This window comes from Pavona decussata, unplaced genomic scaffold (assembly GCF_977016875.1).
Source record: "Pavona decussata unplaced genomic scaffold, jaPavDecu1.1 SCAFFOLD_6, whole genome shotgun sequence".
Classification (NCBI taxonomy): domain Eukaryota; kingdom Metazoa; phylum Cnidaria; class Anthozoa; order Scleractinia; family Agariciidae; genus Pavona; species Pavona decussata.
The window spans coordinates 960,205-981,944 of record NW_028145430.1 but is presented as its reverse complement, the minus strand read 5'-3'; the positions used below and the strand labels follow the sequence as shown (position 1 = coordinate 981,944).

General features: G+C 37.5%; 1 protein-coding gene across 1 annotated transcript in view; it reads right to left on the bottom strand.

Moving 5' to 3' along the window:
* LOC146489058 (polycystin family receptor for egg jelly-like) overlaps positions 1 to 21,363 on the bottom strand; it is a 45,282-nt gene extending 23,919 nt beyond the window's left edge. Inside the window, exons 1-13 of the mRNA XM_085110277.1 lie at positions 21,331 to 21,363; positions 21,173 to 21,239; positions 16,485 to 17,102; positions 14,508 to 14,836; positions 13,070 to 13,202; positions 9,496 to 9,824; positions 8,775 to 8,913; positions 7,584 to 7,921; positions 6,795 to 6,933; positions 5,403 to 5,740; positions 4,610 to 4,748; positions 1,891 to 2,225; positions 586 to 724 (exon numbers count right to left, since the gene is read on the bottom strand). Coding sequence (XP_084966403.1) covers positions 586 to 724; positions 1,891 to 2,225; positions 4,610 to 4,748; positions 5,403 to 5,740; positions 6,795 to 6,933; positions 7,584 to 7,921; positions 8,775 to 8,913; positions 9,496 to 9,824; positions 13,070 to 13,202; positions 14,508 to 14,836; positions 16,485 to 17,102; positions 21,173 to 21,239; positions 21,331 to 21,363 — 3,076 coding nt within the window. The remainder of the gene's footprint in view (positions 1 to 585; positions 725 to 1,890; positions 2,226 to 4,609; positions 4,749 to 5,402; positions 5,741 to 6,794; positions 6,934 to 7,583; positions 7,922 to 8,774; positions 8,914 to 9,495; positions 9,825 to 13,069; positions 13,203 to 14,507; positions 14,837 to 16,484; positions 17,103 to 21,172; positions 21,240 to 21,330) is intronic.
* Positions 21,364 to 21,740: the final 377 nt, after the last annotated feature.

Below are 21,740 nucleotides of genomic sequence, written 5' to 3'. Positions count from 1 at the left end.
CAATAACAATAACTCAATCGAACTGGTAAATAATAAGACCACAAAGCCCCATTTAAACGTCATATATGAGGGGAATGAAACTAAAAAATGCTTCCGAGCTCACAATTAAAGTACCATAGGCTCCTTTCACGAACGTCCCCATAACATTACTGGTGCGAGACGTATTTTTTTTTTATTAATTGGAAGTATTTTTTAGTTCAATCTTGTCAGTGTTTTGCATAAAATTATAAGGACTTTAAAGTTTCATTTCCAAGTATAAAAAAATACTGAGCTCCACCTCTGAGCTGTAGGTTTTCTGGCCATTTAAGTACTTTCTTGTGTCAAACATCCTGCATGCTGCCATTTGAATGTTCGATGTGTGGCATATGTACAACGGAATAAATGTGGTCGTATATTTTAAGTCTGGTAATTAAATGCGAATGATGTATTATTCAGTCAGTGATACAGGTATACTCAGAAAGAAAGAAATGCGAGTTCCCCAACAGGAGTCGAACCTATGACCTGCGACCTCTAACATTAAGCTGTAAACAGGAGACTTGTGGCAGATTAATTGGTAACAAGTAGGTGGGAAATGTTCTACGATACCTGCACAGCCATAAAGCTCCACTCTCATTGATATAGCGTTGTTCCATTCGACTGGACAAAATCGGATGTACCGTGCTCTCAACGGTTTGTTCAGGTCATGGGAAACTACCGTTCCTGAGTCGGTATTTCCAACAAACTCCTGCAAAAAAGACACCCGATATTCATGCATTTTGAATTTTCATCAAAGCTGGGCCATTTAAATGTCAAAGGGCAAATACTGGATCGACCGACTTCGCGCAGTATTTATTTTGATTAGAAAAATGCCAGTTAAAGTGGCTTGAAAGGGTAATGCCTAGAAGGGGTATAGTGCCTCTTAATACGGAAGTATTTTTGCTCAGTTTATGATTAAGTATGCGGGAAAAGCAAATCTTAGTATGGGCTACTGGAACCAACCCAGAATGAAAATTGGGGATAGGGGGGCATTTTAAGACGTAATTAAGCAACAATTATTCGAGCAAGCAGCAAAACACAACGCAATGTATGTTTTTTTTCAAATTGAAACTTTATTATCTCTGAGAAATGCATGACTACCCCCAATGTTCTTTTTGGATACCGAGAGCACTTGCTAAGTTTTGCTTTCTACGCATCGTTTTAAACCGCGCAAAAATATCCCTGTAGTAATATATGTAAAACATATAAAATATCTCTCAAAGCAAGTACAATCTTCCCAGTTGTAAAATCATATGAAATTCTCATGCCTTTTTCAATTTGGACAATCCTTGCAGCTTTTTTATTTTACAGAGAATGGCTGTATATTCTCGGCTATTCAGCAACGTTTATAGCCCCACTCAACTGAAAAGTTCTAATAGAAGTACTTTTTTCTTAATGGAAGAAAGGAATCCGTTTCGTATAGTTGTGTCCGGAGGTGTTCTAAGGTTTGGTATGAAATCATTGCTAGTTGTCAAGTTTTATTAACTATTAATTACTTGATTTAATCAGAAAAGATTGCGCCTATTGCAATGTCCTAGATGAAAAGATATTCCAGTTTGCATACTTAAGAACTCGTGTAACATAAGAAAATAAAACAGAAAAATATCTCGGCCTAATGACAAATCAACAATCACTGCCTTTGTTTAAAAGACTACTTAAACTATGCATGCGTTCGCTGTACATTCTGTAGTACCTAAGCTTAGCATAACATTCTGTTTTTCTTGTTAAATATATAACGAGTAACAAGGTACTCTTTCTATACTAAATTACCTAAGCTGTACTATCTTCCTCTATGTATCTTTTTGTACCAACGTATTTAAACGTCCGTTGTCGCGAGAGTTAATAGTCGTCGTGATTTGAAACAGTCTGTTTTACCTTTTGAACAGTCTGTCCTTGCTCCTTGTAGTACTGGAAATTCACTCCATTGTCACTGTACTCCAGATTGTACTTGGACACCCACTGAGAAAATTGTGCTCCATGCTTTCCTTGAGTGGCTATTCGAGTTACTTTGGTGTAGTAACTATTCAGATCAACTTGAAGCCATTGATTGGCATCATTTGTAGCACTTGACCAACTTCCACCATACACTTCACTACCTGGGTAGTATAGTCTTCCCTGTCTTCCGGTGTGATTCACATCATTCGATGTAGAAGCACTTATTTGCCCATCAGAAATTGCACCACTTTCCATGCCAAGTGGTTTTAGACATTCTAAAGAAATTATGGAATATATAGAGAGTTCAATGATCACTGGATATCGGAACCTTTTTATATATAAAATCGCCCTAAGTCGGGACATCGCTTTAAATACTCAAAAATAAATACAAATACAGCCGAATCCCTATTAAGCGGCCAATTATCAACGTCCCGAAACCGTTGTAAATAAAACCCCTGTTAAACGGCCACCTCTATTAAGCGGCCGCGGCCACCTTTTGGCCGTCCCGATGAGGGTTCTTCTCTTGCTTTTATCTTTGTTAAGCGACCACCAAACATTTAATACCGGTAGTTTGGCCTTGGTTTGAAAACGCTGACAACAGGTAAAAGTCCGAAATAGGTCACAACTGATAAGAACATTCAAACACACTTTTAGTATTATTCCGTAAACCATAATCAACATAGAAATAATTAAATTATCTAATTTAGTCGTTGGCTCAAACTTCCTGTTCTACAGAGAATGACGCGTTCGCAGGACATTTTAAAGTCACGCTCTTTTCTTCAATTACGGACATTGTATTAACCGTTTGCTTTTATAATGCATATATCGACTTACTTTTTATTGTTCTTAATGTAGTTGAGAATTCATTGCAGAATTTTCTTGAGAGGAATTGTACGATTTTCAATGGATGGTTGTAAGTTAGAAATTGTAGCACTTTAAGTGTGAAACTAAAGTAAACTTACAACCTTAATAATTTGCATTTGATAATGGCGACAGGATGACGCCGAAATGTCACGTTCATGCGTTGATATATATATTTTTTAAATATATAATTTTTGCAACAATTATGAGTGAAACTTTGAATTTGTGAATAACAAGCTGTATTATGTGAAACTGTTGTCCCAAACCTCCAAGTATGTTGGAATTGAGATAATTGACGTTTCTACGACGCCTTTTGCTAATTTTTGACGAAACCCTATTAAGCAGATATTTGGCATTTTTCCGATGGCATATTAGAGTTCGTCTCTCGATTTTGGCTTAATGGTGTTTAAAAACACAAAATAGCGCAAAAGAGGTAATTAAAGTACGAGGCAGGGCATGATAAATCGATGATAATCGATGATCGGGAGGTCTTAAAGGTTAATCAATGAAAAGCAATGCATTTTTCTTTTCTTGCCTTGTTTGGCTTCTGAAAATCGAATATCAATCGATGGTTACGCAAAAGAGGTAATTAAAGTACGAGGCAGGGCATGATAAATCGATGATAATCGATGATCGGGAGGTCTTAAAGGTTAATCAATGAAAAGCAATACATTTTTTTTTTCCCTTGATTGGCTTCTGAAAATCGAGTATCAATCGATGGTTACACAAAGTGTTTAATAATCATACATTGTCATCGATTGCTGTTCGAAGTTTCCCCCAGTAATCGTATCGGAGAGTTGGAAATTGTCGCCTCTTCTGATCTTTCGTTTGCTGCGATCGATTCCAAATCAGGTATAATTTTATTTTTCATTTTTTCAATAACTTTTTTTACAGGTGTCCATATGCACATGTTTTGCATTAACTACAAGACTGCAAGAAAATTACAAGGAACACCTTTAGTGATAGAGTGTTGATTTTTGTTGTAGGCCTCATAAAGGAAAATCAACGGTGCCCTGATTCAAAGATGCCCCAACGGAAGATTAAAACTTTCCTTAATCCTCATTGCGAATCGACTGGCTTTTGATGTTAAATTATTTCTTATTTTCGTCGCAACGTCACTGATAAGTGTAAGGGCAACAGACTATCAATACACCATAGATGCGCCGTATAGAACGCGACCTTTATCATTTGGAGAATGATACGATACGGATATGTAGGCTGTTTTAATCTAACCATCCACCAATTGCAATTTACCGACAACTTTTTCATTCACGTTGCTTAGCTGACATTTGTTGTGGTCAGTTTTTCCCCAAGGTCCATATCATCATGGTTATTGGCTGGATAAGGAACAACAACATAAATATGGTGGACACCGGCTGTTCAGATTTCCGTCCACGTCACCATTTTCTAACGCTCCGAGAAACTTTCAAGAAGTCATTACCTCGGAAAAGATAAGTTTCCTTCCAAATTATCATCAAAACGTGTCTACCGCTGCACCATACATCTCCCACAAATGTCTCCTTCCGGCATCTATCCACTGCCAGTTTCTTCGTATGAGCATTATGTGTGGCACTTGACCTTCTCTGAATTTTTAAAGAGTATTTTTTTCTCTTGGTCCGGATTATCCTATTCTATGTACTTAGGGATTGTTTGGCGTAAGCATATTAACAACTATTTTTTGAACTCCTATTTTGTTTATTCTAAAGTTACGGTGTCTGAAAAACGGAGTTTACTGACAAAGATTTTGACTCTTGCATAAAGTAATTTTTTTTAATTGGGTAAAAGCCTGCTACAATACCTTTGCACCCATAGAGCTCGACCCTCAGTGCTATCCATCCTTTCCAAGCTGTCGGTAGAAAGCGGATGTAACGAGCATTGATTTGTGGGTTTAGTTCATGATGCACAGGGGTGTCTGTGTCAGTGTTGCCATTAAAATCCTACGTCAAGAAGATGGCGAATTATTAGCAACTAACCTTAATTCAATTTTGTTAGCCTTCTGATAATCACCTTTTCAACCAAACTTCATATAGGTAAGAAACAGAGGAAATTTCCATTAACCCGTGCAGCTAATTAGACATTACATGTTTTCATCCTTCCCTTCTTGAAACATGTTTTTTTGGGAATAGGGTGGGGCTTTAGAAATTTAGTACATCGTAACCTGTTTACTTTCAGGAGCGCGAAATGAATGATGCCCCAAAGGTCTTTATTAGGTCTAGTGAGTTCAATTTCATGGGTTCTCCCAAACTCAGAAAACTATCCAAATTAATCCAAAGTAGTAAAAACTAATGCTATGCTAAAAAACTGTAGTAAATTTTTGGTCTTTTAAAAATAAAAAATTTTGTAAAATTCGACTAAAATAGGGTTGTCATGGAGTTATGGTGTCACATGATTCACTGCTTACTCCAATATTTTTCAAGTAAATTTCGTGAAAATTTGTGTCAAGTTAAGTGGGTTTTGCTGGAAATTAAAATGGCTACAGAAGGATGTTTGAAGTCAGGGCGGACATTTCCTCCGTACCCTAGCTACAGGCCGAATAGCTTTTAAAAACTATCGATTTTTCATTGCAGTTTATTTAACAGATAACAGCCCACCTTGATTGATTCTTTTCCTTCTTCTACGTAGTATGCGAAGTTCTCTCCGTTGTCACTGTACTGTAGACGGTAACTGGTTACCCACTCAAGGTGACTATCTCCATTTCTTCCTTGCGTAGCTACTCCTCTAACACTTGTGTAGTAATTTCCCAGGTCAATCTGCAGCCACGGACTTGCACTGTCATTCTTCATAGGTGTCCAAGATCCCTTTTTGATAGCCGTTCCTTGTAAGCGAAGTCTTCCTTGAATGGCGGCATGGCGTTCATCGTATGCCGAAGAGGCATTGATTTGTCCGTCAGAAATTGCACCACTCTCCATGCCGAGAGCAACCAGACATTCTAAAGATTTTATGAAATGGATAAAAGTACAAAGTTACCACGGGGTAAATGAGATTTAGTCCCAAAAATCAAGTGTTATGAGATCGTCAATTATAATTTTAAAAGAAAACTAAAGCAAAGATGTGACAACTTCAAAGTTCTTGGTCTATAATATCATACAATGCGCCAAAATAATTGTTGAGACAAGATTGTAATCCACATTATCGAAAAAGATGGCGACTGGTACATTTACCCATAACTCCGAGCGTACAGAAAACCTTATTAACGCTCATAAAAACGCACAGAAAGGTTCAAATGACTTCAAACCTAGCGTACACAAAGTTGTTAGTACGGAACAAATTTCGCCCCCTCCCCCCCCCCCGTCCCAAACAGATACGGTTTTCTACGTTCCTATTGGCTGTGTTAGGTAAATGTACATCCTTTCGGTGGATTTTAATCGCTTTTATGAGCCAGGCTACCGTAAAATCTGAGTCAACCTTAGACAATCAGACTTCACTTTAACACTTTTAGAGTACAGTGACAATTGTTTATAGGAAACATTTCTTTAGATATCTCGGCCCATAACTCTGGAGTCAACTGTCGACCAAAGAAAGACCTTGTCCCTCGCTGAAGACCTTTAAAACAGGCATACATAAGCTCGACTTGAAAAGTTTTCTTTTAATATGAATGTAGTGATTGTTGAATCTATGATATTAGCTACGTCTATTTTTTTCTTAACCGCGGTAGTAGTAGTAGTGACTGTTGCGTTTGCATTTGTCTTGTGTCTCCCTTTATTATGTTTCGTTACCATACAGGCTAGAGAGAAAATCGGACATTACGCGACCACAGTTAACGTCATGAACTGGGCAGACTTATTTAGTTTGACTTGGTTTTTTGAGTGGTATTAAAGGCCATTCTATCCCCCATATCAAATTAAATCATTGGTTTATTTCAGTTATTAAAATCAATGATCGATTCAAACGATAAAAGAAATTGCGGCGGCCTTTTTCTTTAATACTGAGCGGCATCTACTAAAACCGAAAAACTCCTTTACTTGGAACACTTTCCTCCATACCTTTACAGCCGTAAAGCTCCACCCTCATTGCTATGTGTACATTCCAAGTGACTGGATGAAATCGGATATAACGTGCCCTGATTGATGGATTGAGATCGTGGTGAACGACTGTGTCCGAGTCTGTGTTTCCAGCAAAAACCTAAGATAGACAGAAATTTGTTTTGCATTTTTCATGCGCTGGTCTCTCATGTAGTGGTTTTAAGAAAAGTCGCATTACATTTCATTGAGATCGCGCCACGAGAGAAGTCATTCTGTTTACTCCGCTCAGCCGATACATCATACCTAGCAGTCGAGTGCCTGCAAAGTTCCATTGACCATTGTTCTCTTTTAGAGGCCAGCTAAAATACAGCAACACTTTTTACAAATTCGATTGGGAGAAATACTTCAACTTTTGGATAAAAGAAGCACTTTCTATTTGTACAAAAATAATAACAATTCAAAGCCAAACACTTTCTTAAGTTTAAAATGTGGTTGTAGCTCGCTTTTTTGGTTGCAACCTAAGCAGCTGCCAAAAGGCAAAGCCTGAAAAACATTCAGAGTTGAACCGGATTCGAACCCATATCCTGTGCGATAACGGAGCAGTGCTGTACCAACTGAGCTATCAAACCAACTAGGAGCTGGGTTGATATATAGGTCAGTTGGTAGAGTATACTTAACCGGAATCGTGGGATTATGGCTTCGAATTCGGTTCAAGCCTGATTTTTTTTCACGCTTTGTTTCCAAAGCTGTTTAAGTTGCGTACATAACAGAGATGGTGTCTTGTCTATTTATACGGTTTCTATACATTACCTTTTTGACACTTTGTCCTTGTTCCATGAAGTAGCGGAATTTTATCTCATCTTCAAAGTCACTGTACTTTAGGTTATAAGTCGTCACCCGGTGATTAAGACGAGCTCTTCCCTGGGTGGCTACTCCATTTATTTTAGTGTAGTAACTTAACAGGTCAACTTGGAGCCACTGTCTGGTATCTATAGTAGAAGATGCCCAAGATCCAGTAAGCAATCCCTCACCACGTTTGTGTAACCTACCCTGACTGGCCGCCAAAAGATGGTCGTCATCTGATGTAGAGGCACTAACTTGTCCATCAGAGATTGCTCCGTTTTGCATGCCGAGGGCTTCTGTGCATTCTAAAGATGATATGGAAAAGAAAAATAGATTTTAATATTAGTGTATACAGATATTGTCTAAGACCTCCGATGGTATGGAATGTCGCAGTGATGTTTTTGTTATTTAATTAACGTCAACAAGACATGTCTGCAACACTTGGAGTTTTTGTCCTAAATTGTACCGATCTCCGTCTCCTCTTTAAAATTCAGATTTTAAACTAACGAAAATCAAAATGTTAAATATCAACAGAGATAAAAAATGAAAGTTAATAACATAACATTTTAAAATGCTTCTTTTAAAAGGTAAGTTTTAAGTTTGTTTTTCAAAACGGAAACAGAGGAACTATCTCCAATATCAGATGGAAAGACATCTCATAATATTGGGGCAGCCATGGAGAAGGATCTCGCGCCGTAAGATTTTAGATTACAAAATGGAGAGAGCAGAAGTTTTTTTAGATTAATAGCGTAACCGAGGAGATGGAGTATATGGAATGACGAGATCATGGATATACGAAGGTGCTAGATTGTTCAGTGTCATAAAAGTATTAAAAGCCTCGAAAAGCTTTTTTATGGGAAGGCACTAAAGGTTAGACAGAATGGGTGTGATATGTTCGTGTTTCTTGAGCGGGTGATAAGACGTGTAGCGGTATTCTGAATGTGCTTTAATTTGCTAATAAGATGCTTTGGTAGGCCACGGAGTAGAAAACTACAGTGACACAATTTTGAAGATACGAAGGCATGACCGAGGATTTCAGTGAAAGCACATGACATATACTTTTTTTCTTTCCTATATATTCACCTTTGTCCCTTCCGTCTGTGGCATGACCAAATAATTTATTCAAAATATGATTTGCAGAAATTCTTATCCACCTACCTTTGCATCCTAAGAGTTCCACTCTCATTGCTATGTGGTCGTTCCATTCTTTTGGTAGAAAACGGATATAACGCGCCCTGATCGGTGGTTTTAACTCATGATACACTTTAGAATATGTATTTGCATTCCCGGTGAAGTCCTATATGGTCAAATGACAAATTGTTTACGCAGAAGTACTCTTCAAACATGTTTATAATGCAATTTTCTTCAAAGTAAATTCCATCTCGGATGACAACATCTTTATTAATCCGTGTCACTAATTTTTTTAAAATTTTAACTTTAACCGAGCGCGTTTTAAAATGACAATCGTTTTTCTAGATTTAAAGAATAAGATTAACGGTAATAAAATTGTTAATTCTAATCGAGGTTTTTAAAATACCATCTTTTACTTGATTCGAAGCGTTATAAACCGTACGCGCCCTAAGGTTAAGCAAGGGTCATGTTGTTGGCTTTAGGTTCAGTAAGAAAAGCACAAAAACTTCGTGTTAGCCTTTGAAAACTAGAGATTAGCTTAAACTAATTAAGACAAGCGCTGAATTTAATTGCAGAAGTTTAAATTAGCTACAATCATCATCGAGTTTGAGGCTTAAATGGACAATAACGCTTACCGATTAATTTGCCTACTTTCAACCAGTTAATGAGGGAAAGAAGATGAAACAGTTCATTTCTTAACTGAATTGGAAACCATTCCTCAGTATAATTAATTTACAGTCTATTTTACCTTGTGTACGCTTTGTCCTTGTTCTTTGTAATACTTAAAGCTGCTGACATTGTAACTATACTTCAGATTGTACTTCTTGACCCACTGGGAAAAACCATGTCTCCCTTGTGTTGCAACACTGGTTACTTTTGTGTGGTAATTAGCCAGATCAATCTGCAGCCATTGACTGTCATCTTTTGTCAGTGCTACCCAAGCACCTGCTTTAACACTGTACTTTTGAAATCCCAATCTTCCCTGGATGGCAGCGTGATTTTCGCTGTGTTCTGAAGAGGCACTGATTTGTTTGTCCAAGACGGCGCCACTTTTCATACCGAGGGCAACTGGGCACTCTAGTGGTTTTATGGAGTCATAACAAAAATGAAGTTAGTATAAGGGGTAGTGCCACCTATTTTAGTGTTACTTTAAGAGAGAGGCTAAAAAACATACTTCAATCGGTGGAATCGTTGAAATAATGGTTCAGTTTGGTTAACAAGAACCCCACTAGTGCACAGGATGGCTCGGATGGAAATGGATTACATTTTGAAGAAATTGGCCAGTTTTTTCAAGTTCTTCTTGTGTATTTTAAAGAAGTCGCCTATTTTAGGTTCTTCTTTGTTGGAATCCGTTAAGATTTTCTTCCCGGTGTTCTAAGAGCAATTTCATGTTAGCAAAAAGGTTTTTCGTCAAATGTTTGAGCTGTTTTGACCAAAAAACAGCAAAATCGCCATGACAGTGCCCCTTTAATTAAACGTAATCTTAGGTCTTATATAGCACGGGCCTTGTGATGCATTAAATAGCCAGTAATTCCCAAATGAATGGTCAGATAGACAAGTTGTACTTCTTACCCAAGTTGCCACCATCGAAGCAACAGATATTTCTACAAGCCCCCTCCCTTTCGCGAATTATAGAATGCAGTTGAATCCGAGACCATTTTTGTCGCCCTTATCCACAATTATAACCTACCAATTCCAAATCATTGGGTGGTACAAAATTGAACAGCGGTTATCAGGCGATAATAGTCATCCGCTTTGCTTACCGTCGCACAATTTTTTGACGATAAATACAAACAAATAATGCCACAACTGTAGTTTTTTAGCTGTCGCAATCAAATCAAAGTTTAACCTTTCTAGACCGGGCATTTTTTGTTTTCTTGGGTCGGAAGGGACGGAGGGAGGGGGGGGGGGGGTTCCGCCCCACTCCATAACTTCCCAAATATAAAAGCTATGAGCATTGATACTTCGAGGATAGATATAACTTTCAAAGATGTTTCCTTTGACGCTAAAGCTACATCGCGATTTCAAACTGGCGGCGATCTCGGATCCGCCCTCTTGGATTTCTTACGCCAATTCCAATTTCAATTTTGAAAGCCGTTTTGTTCCCACATTGTGACTCCGGCCCTGCAGAAGATTATTAGTGCTAGTTGAAATATTTACCCAAATAAAATTGCCCCTTGACGTGGTGTTATCCCTGCAATCAGTTTGGATTTCTTAGTTGATTTCCCCAAAACTTCAGAAAACCACCAAAATCGTTCAAGAAGTAATCAAAATGAAAAGAAAAATACGAAAATGGGATAAAAATATAAAATTTACTCTTAAAAAAAAAAAAAATTCAGATAGCCCTGTCTTACCATACCTTTATTATTTCCAGGTAAATTTCTGAAAACAAATTCTTAAACGTCTCGTGTCGTTTGTGTTGCGTTTACGTTCAAAGTCTTCGTGAGCAAAATTTACCCATATCCTCTCCTCCTCTAGTCTCCCTCGCAGCCGTTTTTAGTGTCGTCACGCAACGCTGAGTGACGACACTAAAAACGGCTGCGAGGGAGACTACTCCTCCTCCATCTAAATACAGTTAAATCGAGTGAACAAGGTAGCTTGTTTACTCGATTTCTACAATCACGTCATTGTAGAAAATAACCAAGAGGTTATAACATAAGTAAACCTTGTTTCCGGCCTACTGGCATATATGATACCCTCGACTTAGAGATTCCCCTTAGTATTTCACAGTTGCTCTCCTAGCCTCACTTCTCTACCAACTGTTCATTTGTTTTCAGCCTCGGACTTCATCTCCCGATGTACTAGCCATGAAATGGTTTATGTGCTTACAGTCGAACCAGGTCAAGCGTACCCCCCTAGACTCTATTAATGGATCGATTATTTGAAAATTGAACCGATTAGTCGTTTCAAAGAATGCATTCATTTATTCATTGTTAGCGCGGATCGATGTTCAAATTACAATTCATAGATCCGCGCTAACAGTAAAAGCAATAGCCTGTAAAATTCAAACGACAGTACATAATTGCAACAGCTCGTTCGTTAAAACTGTTCCTGCGTGTTGTTGACACATTCATATAATTCGTTATGCAAATTTGGTCATGGCAAGAGCACAAAGTCAAGCGCTTGCAAATGAGTCGGGCTGAAAAATTCCAATTTATCTTTCATGTATAGCTAGCATTACCCACCTTGTAGCATGAAAAAGTTTGGTATGTATTATTATTTCACCAGACTGTCCATTATACCCCGACGAATAGCGCAACACATGTGCTGCCATTGTCGAAGGTCAACTGAAATGAACATCTTTCACTGTGAGTTCGCATACTTTTCGCCAAATTAATTTGCATATACCTCAAAAAGAGAACCGTTTATTATGATAAAACGCTTCCAGTCCTTTTTCATTTTTGTTTTTGAATAACTAACGGAAAAAACGCAAGTGTACAAACGTAAAATGTCCATTTAGTGATCATCAGTGAGTTTAAACTTACGCGACAGGACCACCGTGCCCGGTTTAAAATGGCGAATTTTTTTTCTGACAGTACGCGTTGACTGCTGTAAATCAAGAGAAATCTGCTTTTTGGAAAATCCATTGCTATATAAGTCAAGAATTGCCGCTCTGAATATATTAAGAGGGGTTTTTCCCGCGGGCTTTCTGGTTTTCTGGTTTCATGTATTGTTCGTATAATCCAATCAGAAATCTAATTTTGATTTGAATACTTGAAACGACTAACGGGTTCAATTTTCAAATAATAGATTCATTAATAGAATCTAGGGGGGTACGCTTGACCTGGTTCGACTGTAATACACTATAGTAGAGATAAACTGTGGAAAAAAGCTGATCTCTTTTTTAAAACGACCAACCTAGTCTCAAAGGTGACCACCAATTCTTTCAATGGAGAGTACAATGGACGCTCCGATGAGTGCAAATCACTACACCACGGCGCATCCTTTCCCAAAAGAATGGCTATCATGAAACCAGGAAAAGGGACGATTGGCATGCTGGCATGTTTTACAGTTGGAAACATTTTAATTGGGAAAGTGTGGGGACGAATTTAAGAGGCATAGTTGCTATTTTATCCAAAAGGTAAGGCAAGAAAAGAAAAACGCAAACAAAGAAAGAAATTAAAATCAAATATATGGAAGAAAAGATTCTCGCAGTTGTCTTCGCAACCGGACTGTTTAAAACAAAACCTGAAAAAATTCAAGCTTGAATGGAAATCAAGCAGGATTGTGTAATAATAACCTTTTTGCTTTTTTGTATTACTCTCATTTGTATTACTCTCAGGTTGAAGAATTAAGTGAAATGAGGATGAATCATTACTTACTAGCATAAGCCTCGACCCTCATGCAGTTCCAACCGATTTGCTTTGTTGGATGGAAGCGAATGTATCTCGTCTCCAAAGACACTGGTAAAGGGTGTCGGTCAGCGGTGTTGCTGTCGCCTTGCCTATGGAATTCCTTAAACGGTAAAGAAATTTATGAACTAACATTTTATTTTATCTGTTACCAATTTTAACGTGGTTTTAGTTTGGAAGTATTGCCCAGGTACTAGCGATGTTCACAATACTTATGATGCTTTTTAAAACTACAAACTTAATACAGTTCTTAATACCATAGTGGAAATAAGGATATATAACTGAGTAATACAGTATATTCAGTTGATTTAGGGTCTTTAAAGGTACGAGATGTCGTAGTTTAAAAATAATTACCGAGTTTTTAAATACTTTGCTTTTAATGTGTTGAATATGGGGCACCCAGTTGATAATTTTGTTAACGTAGACACACGGTAAATATTTAAATCAAGGTTAATTAATTTGTGGGCTGAACAAAATATATTGGGTTTTCTTAAAGTTTACAGGAAGCTTATAAGCTGAGAAGTAACAAAGAAGATTGTTGAATTCTTTATTTATAGTTTGTTCGAGTTCCTGTAGAATATCAGCGAAAAAGTGTAGCATCATTAGCATATGTTCTGATCGTCAATTCAGCTATCGAAGTTTTAATCTTGTTGATCTCTGTCTTGAGTTCATTTTAATTTCTTTCTTGATATTTGAAAGGAATTCTGTCGTCCAAACCATTTGGATGCTCTCTGTACGGTTTCAGTCGGAGCAAGTTTGAATAGATCGGGACGCCTTAAGCCGCCATGACACAACATGAACTTTGTTGAACTGAGCATGTTCAGTGTCATGGCGGCTTGAGTCGTCCTGGTTTGCAAAATATAGAAATGGCGTACTGCTCACCCAATAAGGAGCTAGTATTTTTGCGGCTCAACCAATCAGCGTTCAATAATTTCCCCCACTGTGTTGCAAGGATAATACCAAGCAGAGCATGTAAGCTAGTTTGGATGACCTGAAACCGCTCCCTACTGCAAACTACCATCAATCCTCGAAAAAGCCACCGGAGGTAAGGAAGAAGGTGCTTATTCAAGTGGGAATGAGAATGACGGGAGATTTAAGATGGTGTTCATTTATGTGTCCATTCAAGAAATTGACCCGTACATTTTTCTACCATGATTCTTTGAAGCGGACGGATCACTGAACTGATTAAATATAATGCAAACCATTACTTGACGTAAACTACCATACTATTTATTATTTATACAACTTTATAGCCAACAGTCCTCATAATCTTTATTGTTTTTGTTGTTAGTAACAGTCATTAACTTCCTTCAGCGTCCTCAATATTATCATGTTCATTGTCAAACGTCATAGTGGTTGCCATAGCCAGCATCACAAACTTCACTTTATACATAAAATTGAAACTCACCTCTTCCGTGCCGTTTCTATCTGTGTACCAGTTCCAGAATAATCCGTCAGTCGAGTAAGACAGCTTGAAGTCTGTAACCCGATCATTACCATTCACATCCCCTTGAGTAGCAACAGCGCACACAACGTATGTTTTTCCAAAGTCTACCTGAAGCCACTCGTCTACTCGTTTAGATGTCGCCGCACACCATCCATCGGTTCCCTTATTTTTATTATTAAGTCTACCTTGAGAGGGTTGACAGCAAGGACTATAGTATGTAGAAGCCGTCATTTGATTATCAGGGATTTTATTGGGTTTGACAACACCAACGGCATTAAAGAAGCAGTCCTCTATAAATGAATTATAATAAGGCATATAAGGCTATCAGTCAATTGCATATTTTCTGTTAACTTCTCTAATTATTTTTATTAAGATTATAGTGAAGTTATAGTCAGCCGACGTTCATACAGTTATTAACACTTGCTATTGCTCGAATACATAAGAAGACGAAGAAGAACAAAATAAACTATCTCACAATCAGTAGTTAGGTGTCTGTGCATTCTGGTAATTATTTTTGCAGTAAAAACTATTCACCCGAGACTGGTGATAAGAATTTGTAAAAGACGCAACTAAATAATCTCAACTCTCTGGCCGCAATATTTAGTCAGAACGTACAAAAGAGTAAAAAGATGCCAAAAACGCCAAGTAAAAACAAAGGAAAGAGAGCGAGGAAAGGCAGTTTTTCAAGCGACCAAGATGGCGATCTGGTTTTCCTCGAACTCTAGGAACGGATATCAGCGCTCGAAAGCAACTAGACGAAGCAAGAAAGTCAAATCGCTGGAAGAATCACTTGAATATACGCAAGCAGAACAAGAAGAAGTCAAAGAGAGAGTAAACACGTGCGAAGAAGATCAAATGCGGAGAAGTGAGGACGAGCTAATTAGACAAAGTATTTACAGTAGGCGCTGGAACTTAATTATACATGGAATAAAAGAGTCAGAGAGTGAAAACTGTACTGATCTTGTTAAGAAAGTAACGTCATCAGCTTTAAAGATCATTAAAGACAAGGTCAGGTCAACGAGATTTTTGCGGAGCGCACCGTTTAGGTAAGTCAACAAAACCGCAGCGAAAAGCCCAGACCGGTCATTTTTCGATTCACTTGTCGATTGTCGAGAAGACCGGGACCTGGTTTGGCGACAAAGATACAGTTGTTTTAAGCTTGCCGAAGACTTGGCTGTGATCGAAATGATAAAAACAATATAAGTACCCGCAATGGAAGAAGCGAAAAAGACGGAAGGCACGGAGGTTACCATTACCGGAGGCCGACTCATTGTCAATGGAAAGAGATATACCTTTAACCAAATTCCTAAAAAAATGGAAAGGAAGTAAGGAAGTAGAAGAAGATTTATAATTTAAATGTTCGGACTCGTTCTTTTTCATCTTGTCATAGCTTGTCAATTTAATACACTCCATTCGGAGAAGAAACAATCATAATAGGTGGCGATTTCAATTGTACGTTGTCCAACATAGACAAAAAAGGTGGCAATCCTTATTCCCGAAATTAAGCCACCAGTAGTTAAAGAAATAAATAAATTATGGAAAATTAATGAAAATATGAAATATAGCATATTTGAACTGCGCGGTGAAAAAACTGGAACAAAGAAGAGACTACCTCACTTGTATACGCAACTTAATTAGTTACCAAGAAAGAAAGTTTCCCTGATAAGTTAGTTTGTGGAGCACGGCACCGGTATCACAGAGGTTCAAGCCTGAATTATTTTTCCTGGCTTTTATTTTTTCGCAACTACCTAAGTGTCTAACACAACTGCAATGGTCTCCCGTGCATGTTTTTTCTATTTCATGCGCCCGACTTTCATCGACAAGGAAATCACACAAAACATCAAACTTGATAAAATGGTTGTTCTTTCACTTCAATAAACATTTGTGTCTCGCCACTTTCAAGTAAACGAATATCATATGCAAATGATCTGTCCTTACCTGCAACTTGATTGCGTATAGCCTGAATCTCCTCCGGGGTCAAAGTCCTGTTGTAGATTTGCAGCTGCGTTATCCTGCCTTTAAAATACCTCTGATCGACGTCAGTCGCTCCCACTCTGATTCTGTCCTGTGTGGCCAGTTCAAGCCCGGCTCCAACATTCAATGTGTGAACGCTTCCGTCAACCCACGATTTCATTTCACCAGAAGTTTGATTGTAGGATGCTCCGACAAACTTCCATGATTTTGTTAAAACGGTATGCTTCAAAATGCCTGTGTTAGAGCGATCAGCTCTTCTTTGTAAGCGGAAAAATAGTTCTTCTTCTGCTACCCAGAAGTGAACTCCGTACGAGCTAATTCCGTAATTAAAGAGGGGTCCGTTTTTACCATCAAAGTACAACCAACATACTATAGTTATTGAGTATCGTACATCCAAAGGCCCACCAGGACTATTGGGGAATTCCATGTAATTTGTTGAAGTTCCCTCGAATTCGTAAGAGCCATTGATTTGTCCCAAAGGTCCTTCCGACAGTTTTACACTGTTTGAAACTCCTTGGGCAGTTCGGCTGTTGATTTCTTTAGTACCATAAGTGCCATTGAGCGGGAAAAAGGCAACGATACCTGGAACTTGACAAGGGTTATGTTGTCGTGAGTACCTGATCCCGGAATCGGTGTATATTAATTTATCCCATGCCATAGAGAATACAGCCAATCAGAAAGTTAGAAGCCCGTTGCATATTCTGCGGTATGCAACAGGCAAAATTCTACGAAAAAATCCCGGCGTTCCTCGCGGCCTACAAAAGCTTTTATACTTTTAATGACCATTACCTATTAATATTTTTAAATTGTGTACTTTCAAGAAACGTTGCCAATCAGTTGAATATTTTTTCACTGAATGTCTTTGCTGTTAAAGCATTAAAGAGTGACTTTTGAGTGACGGTTAGAGTGGCATGGGATAAATTAATTGCCCAAAGCTTTCTCGTGGTATACCGTGAATATCCCATTCGTGGGATATTTCACGATATACTACTCGAAAGCATTGCATAACTAATATGAAGGTTATCACGATTTAATTAGATTGAATTTAAGTAGATTACAGCGACTGATAGCATTTGATTGCCATTAAATTTTTGTAGGCACTTAATGTCTTCTTTTTAGTTTGCTGGAAGCAGTGCGTGCTTGGAGAATCACTTTGGGCTTATGATCATTTCATGGAAGAAATGTATAGTACCATCGAAGTGAGGTATTAATTTTGTTATATATTCGCTTTTACATCCAGTTCTGCTACGTACAGGCCTAAACTTTGAGGAATTGTCTCCTTTAATCATCCTCTATAATATCACAACTTCTCAACTTTTTCCACTGGATGGTTTTCGATTTATTGTTTTACTGCGTGCCAGTACATACCCTCTATTCCCCTCCACCCTAAAAAGGATGTTAGTTCATAAAATGACTACCACTTGTGTTATTTCCTTGGCGTAAAACAACTGTCCATCTTCTTCAGACGCGCACAGATGAACAATATCTTCACAGTTCCCGCAACTATTTCTCAATTACTCAACTTTGAAGATTTGAGAACGTTTTTTTTATAGTTCTTTTTATAGTGCTTGCAGAAACTGTAAATTGACATTCGGTTCGGTAGCAGGATTTATTTTAGTAAGCAACGAGATAGCTTCTCCCAGAAATTTAAGTTTATTGCTTGTTTTGTCAAAGGTATGGTATTTTAAAGAACATTTCAAGGCTAAATTGGGATGATATTATAATTTTTGCTAAACTTGGTTACGTGGGGTTGTGTAATAAGTAAACATAAGTTGATTCCAGAACTCTAACAGAATGAAACAGCAAAGTGCAATTTTTAACTGGGAAAAAATTTGCTTTAAGCTGAAATACTGTATTATACATCATTCTTATTTGTTCACCAGGCTTAAAATATTACATCACATTTCCTTTCATTGCGCTTATGCCACTTATTGACATTCCAATCCTAGCAGTATGCAGGATGTATGTCCCATGAACCTAGTTTAATGGCCTTAGCTCTCACGAGTCTCCTGAAGCTCAGTGGTAGAGCATCCGAGCTAGTAATCAGAAAGTCTTAGGTTCGACTCCTAATAGGAGCACTCGGAATTTCTTTTTTTTAGTTTGCCTGTGTCATTACTGAATAATACACCATTCTCATTTGTTCACCAGTCTAAAAATATTACATTACATTTCCTTTCATACAAATATATGTAGGTTAAAATATGTACAAAAGCAGGTGAAATTATACATCACCCATGCACTGGTACCCTAAAAGCTTAGCATTTTTCAGATGAGCTCGAAATTATTCCGGTGTTGTCGAGGATTTGGTAATTGTTGTGGCAATTGATATGTGCGTAATCATATAAAAAAGGAATATATTGTACATTACAAGACTGTTGTGTGGTGGCTGTTCCAAATTTAACCCAGCACCACGTAAATTATATTTCGTTAGCCTAGGTGTAAAAAACTGGGAAATATAATTTGGGCCATCCAGCATATCCACCGTTGCCTATCTAGGGAAAGATCATAGGTAGCTGAGTTACCTAGATTCAGCAGTGTCCTGATTGCATAGTGATTCACACGTTCTAAACTATTTTCTGTTCTAAACTGTGCTAAGTTATTGATGAATGACAGCTACATTTTTGAAGCCATCACATCTGAAGCTTTGACTCAAAGTTTGTCATCTGAAGGATTAGTAATCATTTTAAATATTCGTATTCCAGAATATATGCCTAAATTTCCTGGTTATTTTTTCCTGGTTATCTTATTCGGAGAGACGATTAACTATGAGAGTAAAAGAGGAAAGTAAGAATCTCGCTCAGCCCCATATATTTAATATGCACGCATTAATTTCATAAATTTCTTCATAAACAAACCACGCGCATGAAAAGAGAATCAGCACACGAAATGTGTGAAAGTAATGCACGAAAAATTGTGGAAATATTACAATATTGGAAAGGAATTAGCGATAAAACAGCTTCTAGTTACACTCGGATAAAATTTTGGGACAATTATATGTAATCTTTTGGTGTTCTTACATTTCCGGCTGCTCAAGTTGGGTCTAATTTTCCAGAATACCAAACCCTCGTTTAAATTGAGCCAAATAACCTAAAAGTGCACGAGGCTCGCAACAATTGATGTGTGCGCAAGGTTTAGACCGATAATTGTTGATTATATCGGTAGTTAAGATAAACTCTAATACAAATTCCTTGATTTTTGCTGTCCAGTAGTCCCTACTGCAAACCTAGCCACATCTTCTGCCTTCCTTTTCAAGATGGCGTCGTTTATATTGGCGAAGTCTATAAGATATTTTAAAAATCACTTCAACGTTCTCTCACCTTACGTCTCGTGCAATTATTATAGAATTTCCCAATATCATGTGTTAACCAAGTAAACCTAAAACTGCACCGCGTTAAATCGATTACCTAATCAAATTATGCTTACGTAAAGCATCAACACTAGCTAGCGTTATGCTGCAAGTTACGTGCCTTACTTTCAAAAACAAAATGTTTCAGATGTGGAAACAAATGTACGTACATTAATAAATATATATTTTTAAGAGGTCCTAATTATGCGATACAATTTTTTCCCCAAATTTTCATTACAATGATGCTTATAGGAAAACTGTAGGAGATTACAACGAGACGTTATTCTCTTTTCATCAGCGCCTAGCAAAAATAGAAGCTGTTCAAAAGAAAAGTGTAAATTTATGCAATATCAATGAATGACCCCGGGCTGATCCATGAAATGAAATGAGTCAAGATTTCAGCGGTGTTTGTATGCGTGTGGGTGTGGGGAAGGGAAACAGAGCTTCCCAATCTCTCCAATCTCTTTCATAAATAGAAAATCGAATTGCTCCATAAATTAAAAATGGAAATTTATATTATCCAACTGAGAACTGCTGGGCCCAATAATATTCCAAATAAACACATTAACTGCTAAGATCTCTGAGCTCCAAAAGAAAATCGGCGATGATCATTGTTATTTTTGATCAGTTTCTTGTCGTAAAGATTTTGAACTAAGAGACTTTATGCTACTCAAATTTCATTAACAAGTGACAAAGTACAGCTACACCAGTATATGGGGCGGCAAGAACATTATTCCAAAATCAGTTGCCTTGATAAAATTACACAAATCAGCCGGCTTCTTGCAAAAGTTACCCAAACTCTTTTTTTTTTGTACTTTTGAAACGGAGACCATTTTTGCAAAACACCTACTATGTTCTTTTTTTTAGTTTGTAATCATGAAATTGTTGAGAATTTTAAAACTACAGCCGAAAAATAATATGAATCTCACATGTACATTATATACTAACTGAAAATAGATATCGAACATCCATAAGGTCATTAGTGAAGTTTCCGTAATTGTCAGTATTTTTTGTGTTTTCATGTTTTTTCAGCTTAGTGGAATTAAAATCTGTGTTGGCCAAATTATTACTTTAACTAACAATAAAATTTCTGAGTAAACTCGCAGTTATGGAAAAAAAACTGCAAGATAAAGAGGCTTAAAATCAGCATACATCAACACTTAGATCTGATAGAAGGGGCAACTGCGCCAAGTCAGATCACTTGCATTCAGCCTCTGTGAGCAAAGATTTATGTGGTAGCTAAATAACTGATCAATTTAAATGCTAATACCGTATGCTACATTAGTCTGGTTATTATGGAACATACCTCCGTGGATAAGGACTCCATTTGATAACACCATCAAGCCTCCTGCGAAAAGCCAGATAGCAATTTTCTAAAAAAAAAAAAAAAAACACATTAGTTGAGTGTGTAACTCCAATTTTCGCTAAACATGAAATCTACCCCGACTTAGTTCAGGGTCGTACCTTTAGTGAAGGTTGGAAATCGCTGGTATCCATTTTTCAACATTAAGCCTCGATTAAGCCTTGAAAATTCAATTGCAAAACGCTCCTTCTGTCTACCACAATTCAGGATTAATTTTACAATTCAATTTTACTTTTTAGATCAGAAGCCCTCTATAGGCAGGTTCTACTGAGTTGAAAATAAGCTTGTTAATTTTTTATCGGAACTCCATGGAGACGCTAAAGCCTGGTGACAACATTGGAGAGCTTGATTGTCTAGGAAATAAAACAGGCACAGCTTGTTTATGTTTTTAAAGAGTTAATTTTAAGGGTTATTAATAGTACGGCGGCTATGAGCATTGACACAAAAAACATTCCCATACTGTGTTTCATCCATAATGACATCCAGGACTAAACAAAGGGTACTCTGCATG